The following is a 12,770-nucleotide window of genomic DNA, read 5'->3' as shown; positions in this document are numbered from 1 at the left end:
CATTTCTTTTGTAAATCTTATGCCAGAGGAAGTAAAAAAAAAAAAAACAGACCAGGAGCCAGGTTTTTCTGTGATTCCATGTCCATAATACATTCCCCTAACTTGAGCCATGGGTATAAAATTTAAATTTTACTGTTCTTAAGGATGATAAAATTCTAATTTTTTAAAACTAAAGTAGGGCTTCCCTGGTGGCACAGTGGTTGAGAGTCTGCCAGCCGATGCAGGGGACATGGGTTCGTGCCCCGGTCCAGGAAGATTCCCACATGCCGTGGAGTGGCTGGGCCCGTGAGCCATGGCTGCTGGGCCTGTGCGTCCGGAGCCTGTGCTCCGCAACAGGAGAGGCCACAACAGTGAGAGGCCCGCGTACCGCAAAAAAACAAAACAAAACAAAACAACTAAAGTAGTGGGAGACGCAAGAGGGAAGAGATATGAGCATATATGTATATGTATAGCTGATTCACTTTGTTATAAAGCAGAAACTGACACACCATTGTAAAGCAATTATACTCCAATAAGGATGTTAAAAAAAAATACTAAGGTGGTATTACTAGAATGTTTAGATAATATACAAAGCAAAAAAAAGATGAAATCTTTGGGGCTACCACTCATAGGCTTTGGAGTGCATATGAGTTGTCTGAGTTGACTGATATTCTTAAAAAAGCAATAATGAGACCACACTGGGATTATCTTGTTAATAACACTCTTTTCTTTCAAATAGCACAATTTCTGTGTCACTAAATCTTTTGCAACATCAAAATGCTCTGTTGTGAGGATATATTTTCGTTTACTTAAGCAGTATTTAAACCTAAAAGAAATATCTTTTTGCTTTTTTTTTTCCATTGTGGTATAACTGACATATAACAACATTATAGTTGTATCACTTCATGTGAAAACCATTAACTGTTTCTATGTTAATCTAGGTCTGAAACAGGCTTTGGAAACTGTGAATGACTACAATCCTCTGATGAAAGATTTTCCTCTGAATGACTTGCTGTCTGCCACTGAGCTGGACAAGATAAGGCAGGCACTTGTTGCAATCTTCACCCATCTGAGAAAGATCCGAAACACAAAATACCCCATTCAGAGGGCACTGCGCTTGGTGGAGGCGATCTCAAGAGACTTGAGTTCTCAGTTACTCAAAGTGCTGGGCACTAGAAAACTGATGCATGTTGCTTATGAAGAATTTGAAAAAGTGAGTTGTAATATATCAGAAAACCAACCTGGGGGCACTGAGATGAAAATCCGCTTTAATAATAAACTTCCTTTCTTAAATTATATACCAGGTTATGGTCGCGTGCTTTGAAGTCTTTCAGACTTGGGATGATGAATATGAGAAACTCCAGGTGTTGTTGAGAGACATTGTCAAAAGGAAAAGGGAGGAAAACCTGAAGATGGTGTGGCGCATCAACCCTGCTCACAGGAAGCTTCAGGCTCGCCTGGACCAGATGAGGAAGTTTAGGCGCCAGCACGAGCAGCTGAGAGCTGTCATTGTCAGGGTCCTGAGGCCACAGGTGTGATTCACATTCTAGAAATTCGTATGTGCATTGTTTGAATGACCCTCTCTCTTTTTTTGTTTAGATTTAACTACTTGTTTCTGTTTTATACTGTGAAGTACTTCCTTAGCTCCGTTTTTACCCATCACTGTAATCTTTTAAGATCTAGTGATTCTGAATCCTGGTGTTTCAGTTCAAATCTTTCACATTCTCCATCGATTCATCCCCATCTCCAAATTGCATGGACCCCAGAGCCAGACTTCGTGGGTTTAAATCCTAATCCCACCGTTGAACTAGCCATGTGCCTGGGGCACGTTATTTAACCTTTTCCCCAGACCCCTTATCTCTAAAATGTGGATAACAATTGCATTTGCCTCAGATTTATTAAAAGAATTAAATGACTCCTTTTCTTTGTTCGTGCTTTTTTATCTCTTCTCAGTCCACCACTCTTCTTCACCAATGCCTTTCTTCCTTTAAAAAACCCAGTCCAGAAATACTTATAGGTAGAAGAGTTGGTAAGTGGATAGATATAGGATAAAGCCAGTACAGAGCCAATGTTAATTATAGGCTGTAGGTGGCGGTATATGGGTATTCAGTCTAGAATTCTTTCTACCCTCCTGTAGTTTGAAAATTTTGTAATAAGCTGTTAGTTGGGTTGGGGGGGATCCAGTCTAGAAATTATGCCATCTAGAAGGGTTCATTCTCCGGTAGGAGTGCCTGCTATTCAGGGTGGAGCAGATTGTTAATAACACATCCTCGGCATCTTTTTACTTAGTGCGGTACTAATTTGTATGTACACATGTGCGTGTGTTGGTTTAAATGTTAACCCTTCATTGTGTCCATGAGAGACTTGAGACTGGGGCTGATTTGTTCTGGCCTAGGGTGTCTGGACCCTTTTTTGCCACATCCCTCTTCCCAGATATCATTGTTTCAAAAGATCATTGTCTGCTTTCTTTTTGTTTGTAAACCATGGAATATGTACATCCTTTACATGTGTAAAATGTATAATAAACTCAGGTGTGCAGGCATACATTCTCAGAACGGTCTTTTGGACTACTTAGTCTGTTCACACGTAAGATAATTATTGATATGGTTGGATTTAGACCTGCCATTTGCTATTTGTTTTCCATTCGTCTCATTTTTGTTGTTTCTCTGTTCCTGTACTGCCTTCTTTTGTGTTATTTTTAGTATATCATTTTAATTCCTCTATAGACTTGTGGCTGTATTTCTTTGAATTTTCTTTCTTAGGGATTACTCTAGATCTTTAATTTATCATGACATGCTCAGTACTGACTGAACCTCATAACCGGTGTAGCCCTGTCTCCTCCTGCTTGTCGTATTTATAACAGTGGAAATAACACTGTTCTTCCCGTACACGTATATTACATACCTATCACATGTATTGTAAACCCAGCAATACAGTGTTACAAGTTTTGTTTTAAGCAGTCATATATATCTTAGAAAAATCAGGAGAAGAAAAGAAAAATAATAATACAGTCTTTTACGTTTGTCCCCGATTTATAGTTTCCAGTTCTCTTCATTCCTTCCTATGGCCTAAGTTACTCTCTGCTGTCTTATCTCTTTAGCCTAAAGGACTTGCTTTAGTATTTCTTGTTCCATAGGTTTGCTGGCAACAGTTTCCCTCATTTCTCGTTTTTTGGGGAAAATATTTCACTCTCATATTTGAAGGATAGTTTGACCAGTTATAGAATTCTTGGTTGACAGCAAGTTGTAAATCTGCCCAGACTTTTCATTCTTGCAGGACTCCCCAGGGTCTCTCTCCTGTGTGTCCGTGTAATTTAGTACCTCGGCCCTCGTCAGGCTGTCTTTTCCAGAATCTCCCCTTTATGCTTATTGCTGTTGTCCTCCCACCTGCAAAGCTGCGGGTTTTCCTGCCTGAGCTGGCGGATGGGAGCCCCTGCAGGCAGGACGGCCGTCAGCTCACTGCTCTTACCTGATACAAACACAGCTCAAGGTGCTGGCCGCCATTGCTTGTTTTCCGCTGTCTTGAAATGGCTGCTTAATCACCGTGCCCAGTTTTTGCTCCTACACTGTCATCACCCAGAGTCCTCAGAATGTTTTTAAATACATAAACTAAAGCGCACAGGTTTACAAATAAACAGTTGTCAGCAGTTTTGAAATTGTGATCTAGTCATCTGTATGCTTCTCCATGAACACGTAAAAGAGCAAGACCTAGTGACAGGCCTAATACCGTAAGTTTGAAGTAGTGAACATAAACATGATCTTAGGATGTGTACAGCTGTGATGTGATGAGGAAGGAGTTATTGATGACAGAGTCGGAACTGTGAACAGCGGTGGCTGTAGCCCACATTCGTAATTGAAGGAAATGCTAAATTTAATTAGGGAGTTAGTGAAAATAATGATTTTCCCCAAACAAATTCACAGACTGTCTGAGTTTCATCCGAGGCATCTGTGGACCCCAGATCAAGACCCCTGCCTAGCGTTATAATTCTGTGAGAGTGTGGGCCTGAGATATGCCTGGAAGTCTTAACATTTCCTGAGGCAAAGATCCTGTGTGTACTCTGCTGTCTCTCCAGTAGCATGAAGGGAACTGAAGGGACTCTCCTTAGTTACTGTAGCACTTTATCTGTCCCTCTACTGTGGTATGGACCGATGGATTATAATTTAAAGTTTAAAAAAAAAAAAGGAAAAGGAAAAGCATGTTGTATACTAAGTTTGTACGTAGTACTCCTGTGAATTCCTGAGCTTTCCAATGCAATTTTAATCACAGTCTAAACACTGAAGAGGGAAGAACCCCAAACCCAGGTTTTAAGACATGTTTTTTTAGCTTAAGCAACGAAACTACATTGTCAGAAGATCTTTCCAGCACAGAGTTAAAACATACCGTATAATGTCTTACATGGTCTTGTTGAGTTGTAGTTATAAAATGTTTGGCTACACGTTGAACCTGCGTGGTGGACGGGTCATTTTGTGTGGTGTGTGCTGCTTGTGCGCGACGGGATGAGTCTTCATTTGGCAGACTTTTTCGTTACGAATCCTCTCCTTCCAGGTCACAGCAGTTGCACAGCAGAACCAAGGAGAGGTGCCCGAACCCCAAGACATGAAAGTAGCCGAGGTTCTCTTTGATGCTGCTGACGCAAACGCCATAGAGGAGGTCAACCTCGCTTACGAGAATGTCAAGGAGGTGGACGGGCTCGACGTCTCCAAAGAGGGCACGGAGGCCTGGGAGGCTGCGATGAAGAGATACGACGAGAGGATCGACAGGGTGGAGACCCGGATCACCGCTCGCCTTCGAGATCAGCTCGGCACGGCCAAGAACGCCAATGAGATGTTCAGGATTTTCTCCAGGTTCAACGCGCTGTTTGTCAGGCCTCACATCCGTGGGGCCATCCGCGAGTACCAGACCCAGCTGATCCAGCGTGTGAAGGACGACATCGAGTCTCTGCACGACAAGTTCAAGGTCCAGTACCCGCAGAGCCAGGCGTGTAAGATGAGCCACGTGCGCGACCTGCCACCGGTGTCGGGGTCCATCATTTGGGCGAAGCAGATCGACCGACAGCTGACGGCCTACATGAAGCGTGTGGAGGACGTGCTGGGCAAGGGCTGGGAGAACCACGTGGAGGGGCAGAAGCTGAAGCAGGACGGAGACAGCTTCCGCATGAAGCTCAACACGCAGGAGATCTTCGACGACTGGGCCCGCAAGGTGCAGCAGCGCAACCTGGGCGTCTCAGGCCGCATCTTCACCATCGAGAGCACGCGCGTCCGGGGCCGGTCCGGAAACGTCCTCAAGCTGAAGGTTAACTTTCTCCCCGAGATTATCACGCTCTCCAAAGAAGTTCGAAACCTCAAGTGGCTCGGTTTCCGAGTCCCACTGGCGATTGTAAACAAGGCTCACCAAGCAAACCAGCTCTACCCGTTTGCCATCTCGCTCATCGAGAGCGTTCGGACTTACGAACGCACGTGTGAGAAGGTGGAGGAGCGCAACACCATCTCCCTGCTGGTCGCGGGCTTGAAAAAGGAGGTGCAGGCTCTGATCGCAGAGGGCATCGCCTTGGTGTGGGAGTCCTACAAGCTTGACCCCTACGTGCAGCGCTTAGCGGAGACTGTCTTCAACTTCCAAGAAAAGGTGTGTTCTGCTTTCATCCTCCACGTCCGGGGAATGAGCTAAACCCAGCGATGGCTAATCCGTTAATACATTAGCTCCCCCGCAGAGGGCACGCGTGATCCCTACAGCTTAGGGCCGAGTCCGCTGAGGGAGAAAGCAGGCCTTCACTCACCGGGCTGCTGGATGCTGTTGCGGCTTCAGGGAAGCCGTTCGGTGACAGCCCGAGTTCAGGTCGGAAACCAGCAGAGAGGTGAAGGGCACGAGAGCTTTATTACTGGTAAAGCTGCGTGGAGAATGGGCTCTCGATATGCAGTCGTGGTGCTTGCGGTCAGTCTGCCCCAGACCTGGACTTCCACCCCAGACCCTCGCCCAGCTGCCCAGCTGCCACTGCGGGCAGGACAGAGTCCACTGGTCTGGTGCGCGGCCGGCTCCCAGCGAGGGAAAGTGCTGAGCGGAGCGCGTTGGTGTCCTCCTCCCAAACTGACAGTCAGAGGTCGCCCTTCCCGGGAGCAGGGGCGGGCAAGGGGGGAAGCTGCTCGTTTCCACACATTTCCCTTCCTCCACAGAGACACACGTGTGTTCTCACGCCAACACGTAGGGTTAGCTATTTGTGGAAGAACTTCTGTGCCTCGGACATTTATTAATTGAGAAGAATATACGTAAGATAAAGAAATAGAGTGAGTGGCTGTTTTAAATACTAAGTATACCTTCCTTTAGGTGGATGATCTGCTGATTATTGAGGAAAAAATAGACCTGGAAGTCCGGTCCCTGGAGACTTGCATGTATGATCATAAGACTTTCTCCGAGATCCTGAACAGAGTGCAGAAGGCTGTGGACGACCTCAACCTGCACTCCTACTCCAACCTGCCCATCTGGGTCAACAAGCTGGACATGGAGGTGGGTATGGGGCCTGTTCCACACAGTGCTGCCCACTTGTCTGCTGTCTGCGTAGTGGTGGGCCCTGTTCCATAGCTGATTAGTTTGTCACTGAGAAGCACGTTTCCATAGAAGTTACCAGTGACAGTCCAGTTCTCTCCAGAAATCCCGTGTAGCTAATGATAGAGCTGAGCTGTGGTATTGGCCGTAGTAACCTTCTTTGTAAGTTGGAAGCAGGGAGCTGTGGGGGAGGAGAAAGAGTTCTCTCTGTTTTCTGGATATTTGACAACCTCCTACTTGCCCTTCCCTGCTCTGCTGATAATTTAGGTGGTTCTTCCTGGCCCTCTTCTCCTGGCACCCTTCTCTGACCACCTTGTCCCCCTCCACCATCCCACCCAGCATCCAAGAACCTCTTATTCCTGGTGGAGAGGATCTTGGCTCACGCGTGTAGGGGTGTGTGTGTGTGTGTGTGTGTGTGTGTGTGTGTGTGTGTGTGTGTGTGTGTGTGTGTGTGTGAAGCATACTTGCCACCCCATGTCGCTTTCTCGTCGGTGTATGTCAGAGAGTGCAGCTGTGAAGTCTCTAGAAGGAGGATGTTTTATGGCAGAGGTCCCTCAGTGGACAGATGGTAGTTGGTCAGTTCTGAAGTTGTTGTGTGTGGGTCACAGGTTTTCTCCTTTAAAATGGATACAGAAGTTGCAGTGTATCCACCAGTGGGACCCAAACCGTGAAAGTTCACAGGCCCCCCTCTTCTGAATCGGCTGCAAGTCCCAGTTTATCTCAAGCTGCCCTCGCAGCACTCCCAGGATGGTTGTGTGGCCAGACGCTAAACGAGACATACAGACATCCTAGTCATAGGAAATGTATTTGTCAATCTGTTTGTCTCGTTACAGATCAGAAGAGAATTCTGGCTTTCTTCTTTACTTGTTGAAAGAAAATGGTCACTGTTTGGTGACGGCTGTTAACTAGACTTAATGTGGTGACCCTTTTGCAGTATATACCAGTATTGAATCATTATGTCGTATGTCCAAAACTAATAATAATGTTACATGTCACTTATGCCTCCGTTTTGAAAGAAAAAGAAAATTGTTTAATCTCCAAATTATAGTTTTCTAGTTTTATCTCTGAGGCTACCAGGAAAATGCTTTTGTTCTGTAAATTGTCTGTCATACCGAACAAATATCAAGACCTTCGCTACATCTGCTGCGTTTGTGTTGGTATCTTTATCCCTTATAAGTGGGGATCCTGCAAGTGGAAAGCACAGTCAGCCTAGCAGACGGTGATCTGAGGCTGGAAGGTTAGGAAATGAGGCTGAGAAGCAGGGGCGAAGGCTTGCAGTCGGAAGCGGTCCATCCTGGACCTAAAGCATCAGCTTTCTGTTAACGTGCTCTGAGCTAACGTTTGGAAGAAACACTGTTCTTGGACGTGTTTCCTCTGCAGATTGAAAGAATACTGGGCGTCCGCCTGCAAGCTGGCCTGAGAGCTTGGACCCAGGTGCTTCTTGGACAAGCTGAGGATAAAGCAGAGGTTGACATGGATACGGACGCACCTCAAGTTAGTCACAAACCTGGAGGAGAGCCAAAGATCAAGGTCAGTATTTCCCAGGGCAGCCGATTCGATAGTAAATTAAACAAGGTTCTCCCCTTAAAAACTACCAGGGAAAAGGTCACTTTACAGTGGAGAAACCTGACTGGTGCCACCACGCTCAGCTGACCCAAGTCAGCATCCCAGGGGAGATGTATGCTGTCGCCTGTGGTGAGATGAGAAGGGCTCTTCACCCCTATGGTCTTCCCCCCAGTAACCATGAGGAAAACGTCAGGCGAACCCAGGTGGAGGGCCATCCCACAGGACACCAGAATGCCACGGTCATGAGAGAGAGACAGGAAAAGCTGAGAAAATGTCACAGACTGGAAGGGAGTGAGGAGCTATGACAACTAACTGTGATGTGCGTCCTTGTTAGATCCTGGGAATCTGACTGAAGTCAGTGTTTCAGTTCATAGTATTATATCAGTGCTGACGTCTTTGTTTTGGTAATTACACCACGTTAGAGGAAGCTGGTGAGGGTGTATGGAAACTCTTCATACTTGCCTTAGAGCTCTCCTGTAAGTCTAAAATAGTTTCAAAAACAAGTTTTTTTTAATAGAAAATAATATTTAGAAATAAATTTACACTGGGAAAAAAAAAATCTCTGCTTTCTAAGCATGTATGATGTGTAAGAAATCATTTCCAGAACTGAACATGATAATCTGCTACAAGCAGGTGTTCAGACTATGACCCTAAAATGTCACTGTTTTCACAAAAATCTGAGTCGAATTCTTGAGAGAGAATGCAGTAGCACACTGGGCAGCACACTGGGCAGCAGTCTGCCTCCAAGCCAGCTGTTGCCCATTCGTGTGAAGGAGTGGACAACTGGGGCCTAGCAAGCTTTCCAGAAAGTTCTGTTCAGACTCTGCAAGTAGGTCCCTGTCTCCTGTCGTGGGTGGTGGTTATAAAGCTGTCCACCTCACACTGATTCGTTAAGCCACGTGTTAGTTTTATGTAGTTTACAGTATGTGTGTTATATTTACCAATAAAAAGGTCTCACAAAACAGAAGCCTGGAAGAGCTAGGCAAGTGAAAACTTTGATCTGGGAGAAATAATTGGCGTTTCTTTTTCTACGCAGACTTTATACCTTTTCTTTTTTTTTCCGCTTTTATGCTTGAAAAATGTTTTCACTTTGGAATATTACAGATATTCATCCCCAGAGTGTACTTTTTAAAATACTGAGGTGCAGAAAAGCCAGTGAGTGTGTCTGAGTGGATACAGTATCTAGTGGAGACTGAGCTGGAATTCTCCATTAGCTTAAAGCACTGGCAGGTGGCACAGGCTGACCCCGACTTGTAAACATACATCAGTAAAATCGGCCTCGTGTCACTGGTTTCTCAGGTCGCAAGGTCCTCGTGTCCAGATATCATCACACACGTCATATCCGATGGTGCTTCACTGAGCACCTGTTGTGTGTATGACACCCAGGCGCTGGGGGACCCAGGAAGGACCCAAGCGGGGCCTGCCCTTGACCTCCTCTTCCTTGGCGGGGGCACAGACCACAAACATGAGGTCAGGGAAGACCGAGTCTGTTGATAAAGTAACAGACTTTGTGGTTCAGACGGAAGTAGTTTAATAATTAGAGAGAGAAAGTGTTCTTTATCAAAGCCATTTTACTGAAATAGATTGCTGAGTAAAAACGAAATCTTTGCTTCATAGAATGTCGTCCATGAGCTGAGAATAACCAACCAGGTCATCTATTTGAACCCGCCAATCGAGGAGTGCAGGTACAAGCTGTACCAGGAGATGTTCGCCTGGAAGATGGTGGTGCTGTCTCTCCCCAGGATCCAGAGTCAGAGGTACCAGGTGAGCTCCGCGTCTCCCTCTCGCTCTGGGACTCCACCTCCACGCGCCTCTTTAAAGAGCTCCTGACGCGTCTTTTCAAACTCCAGACCTCAGCTCGGCACTCTGAGGGAAAGCTGGAGGAAGCTTTGTGTGACCTGACGTTCTTCCCAGTAGTTACTTTTCCACACAGTCGGGTTCGGAGGTCTGGTGTCAGTGGTCTCTTAGAAATTCCCTCCGTGAACTTCTGTGGGAATTTTAATTCCTGCTTTTCCCTGCCCACCCTCCCACTTGCATTTTTATTATGGGAATTTGCAAACATACACAAAAGCAGAGGGATCATGTGAGCTCATAAATAAAGCTCCGCTTTATTTATCAACATGTGGCCAATTTTGTTTCATTATATTCCCTTCCCCACCCCCCAGCAGCAGATTATTTTAAAGCAAATCCCGGATATAGTATGCTCTTAGTAGGACACTCGTAGAGCAAAAGGAAAACTCAAGAGACCGTTGCATTTAGTCCCTGGTCTCTAGGCAATAGTACTTCTAAATAGGACCAGTGGTTTTCAAATAAACATATTCCACGATCTCTGCTGTAACCGACTTTTCTGGAAAACAGTGATCCTATCCGGAAGCGTGTCTCTTTCCTTAACTGTGAACGTAAGCTCAGTTCTCTTTTTCCTGCCCCCTCCTTGCCACACTCTTTTTGCCGGCTCTCCTGGCTTTCCTCCACCTTGCTGGCCTGTCTGCTTCACTGGCTCTACGTGTTCAGCGCCGTCTCCACCCCACTCTCTCTGTGTCTCATCCAGCCTGTTGGCTCTAAATACCAGTGCCACAACTCCGTGTTCCTGTCTCCAGCCAGGCCTTTTCCTGAACTCCAGACTGCCTGTCCCTTTGCCTCCTTGGCGTCTCCATGTGACCACCTGATGGACGTGTCAAACTGGACTTGTCTCTCAGACCCCTCCCTCAGATTTGCTCCTCCCCCAGTCTTTTCTTTCCCATCCTCCAACCTGCTCCTGGACACCCACTGTCGTTATCTTCAAAATTAACCCTAATCAGGACTTCCCTGGTGGTGCAGTGGTTAAGAATCTGCCTGCCAATGCAGGGGACACGGGTTCGATCCCTGGTCGGGGAAGATCCTACATGCCACGGAGCAACTAAGCCCGTGCCACACAACTACTGAGCCTGCGCTCTAGAGCCCGCGAGCCACAACTACTGAGCCCACACACTACAACTACTGAAGCCTGCATGCGCCTAGAGCCCGTGCTCCACAGCAAGAGAAGCCACCACAATGAGAAGCCCGTGCACCGCAACAACGAGTAGCCCCTGCTTGCCGCAACTAGAGAAGGCCCGCGTGCAGCAACAAAGACCTGACGCAGCCAAAAATAAATAAGTTAATTAATTAATTTAAAAATTAAAAAAAAATTAACCCTAATCTGTTTCTTACCACATCCAGCGCTACCACCGTCCAAGGTACCATAATCCCTCAGTCGGATTATTTAAGCCCCCTCCTGACTGGTCTCTCTGTGTCTGCTTTTGCCCCCTACAATTTGTCATCAACACAGCAGCCAGAGTGCGTCTTAAAACTGTGTTTGCCTTGACGTTTCTCTTTTCGGAGCCCGTTGACGGCTTCCTGTCTCACCCACCACGGCGCCTTGCTGGGCCCCACGTGACACACCGCCTCCCTGATCTGCTCCTCCCCTCAGGGCTCTGCTGCAGCCAGCGCTGGGCTCTTGATCATCCTCACACGTGCCAGGTGCACTCTTGCCCCTGAGCCTTTGCACTTGCGCGGAAGCCCTGGGAGCAAATACTCACCAGGCTCCCTCCCTCCACCTCCTGGTCCCTGCGCATGCGTTACCTCCTCAGTGAGGCCTTCCCTGACTCCCCTGCTCAAAATACATCCTGCCTGCTCCCACGTCCCCTCGCCCCCTCTTCCCTGCTTCCTCCTTGGCACTGCTCACCCTGTGACATGCTGTGTATTTTGCTTTTCCCCTAGTTGTCTCTCTCCTCCCACAGAATGTAAATCTGTGTGGGCAGAGGTTTTTGTCTGTCTGTTGTACCTACAACAGTGCCTGGCACGTGACAGCCCACAAGTGGTTGAAACAAACGAATGACTGTGTCGCGGGTTCCAGCATCCACGTTGGTGTTAACACTTGGTCGTGGTCACCTCACGCTCTCGTAGGCGCCACCTTCAGTCCTGCTCCTTGGATGAGAGGCTCAGGTCTTGCAGGCCCTGCTCTGGGGCGCCTGCTCTCTAACCGTTTTTGCCTTGTGCCGGTAGTGACGCCGCATCTTTTTGCTTGTGGTTGATGTTCCTTTCGTTGGTTTGAGGAGTTCTATTATAAGTAGGCTTCTGGTTACCTGTGACTGGGATAAGTGAATGTTATCCCTTAAATACAGTTTCTTTCGGTTTATTTTAATTAAGTGAAAGTGACTCTGAGATTCACATTTTCGTGCGCACTACCTGCGTTCATTTCCGGCTTTGTTTGGTTAGGTGGGTGTCCACTATGAACTGACCGAAGAAGAGAAATTCTACCGGAATGCTCTAACACGGATGCCAGATGGCCCCGTTGCCCTGGAGGAATCCTATTCTGCAGTCATGGGCATCGTAACTGAAGTCGAGCAGTATGTCAAGGTGAGAAGCTAATTTCATTCAAGTATGTTGTCTTACACACTTAGGAGTATGAGATTCAATGAATATGGAGCTAAAAGGTCTTGACTATGTGTATTGTAAACGATGAGGTAATATTTGCTGTCTTAAAACAAGGAGTGAACAATAGGGCAAACCTTGTGGGATATTAATCATTTTGGAGAACAGGAAACTATTCTCTTTTGATAGGAAAATTCTGAGGATTGGAAGTGAGAGTTTTTCTAACGGCGATGAAAGAACATGAGACTTTTAACAGAATATGAAAATATATGTTAATATTTTACAAAATGAAAAGTCAA

General features: G+C 46.6%; 1 protein-coding gene across 1 annotated transcript in view; it reads left to right on the top strand.

Moving 5' to 3' along the window:
• The window catches only part of DYNC1H1 (dynein cytoplasmic 1 heavy chain 1), a 66,222-nt gene that overhangs the window by 12,451 nt on the left and 41,001 nt on the right, over positions 1-12,770 (top strand). The window contains exons 6-12 of the mRNA XM_082854100.1: positions 921-1,192; positions 1,284-1,511; positions 4,525-5,601; positions 6,298-6,477; positions 7,897-8,046; positions 9,700-9,846; positions 12,316-12,456. Of these exons, the coding sequence (XP_082710226.1) occupies positions 921-1,192; positions 1,284-1,511; positions 4,525-5,601; positions 6,298-6,477; positions 7,897-8,046; positions 9,700-9,846; positions 12,316-12,456 (2,195 nt within the window). The remainder of the gene's footprint in view (positions 1-920; positions 1,193-1,283; positions 1,512-4,524; positions 5,602-6,297; positions 6,478-7,896; positions 8,047-9,699; positions 9,847-12,315; positions 12,457-12,770) is intronic.

Source organism: Leucopleurus acutus (assembly GCF_964270905.1).
Source record: "Leucopleurus acutus genome assembly, chromosome: 1".
Classification (NCBI taxonomy): Eukaryota; Metazoa; Chordata; class Mammalia; order Artiodactyla; family Delphinidae; genus Leucopleurus; species Leucopleurus acutus.
The sequence above is the reverse complement of the archived record's forward strand: the minus strand, read 5'-3'. Positions and strand labels throughout refer to the sequence as shown.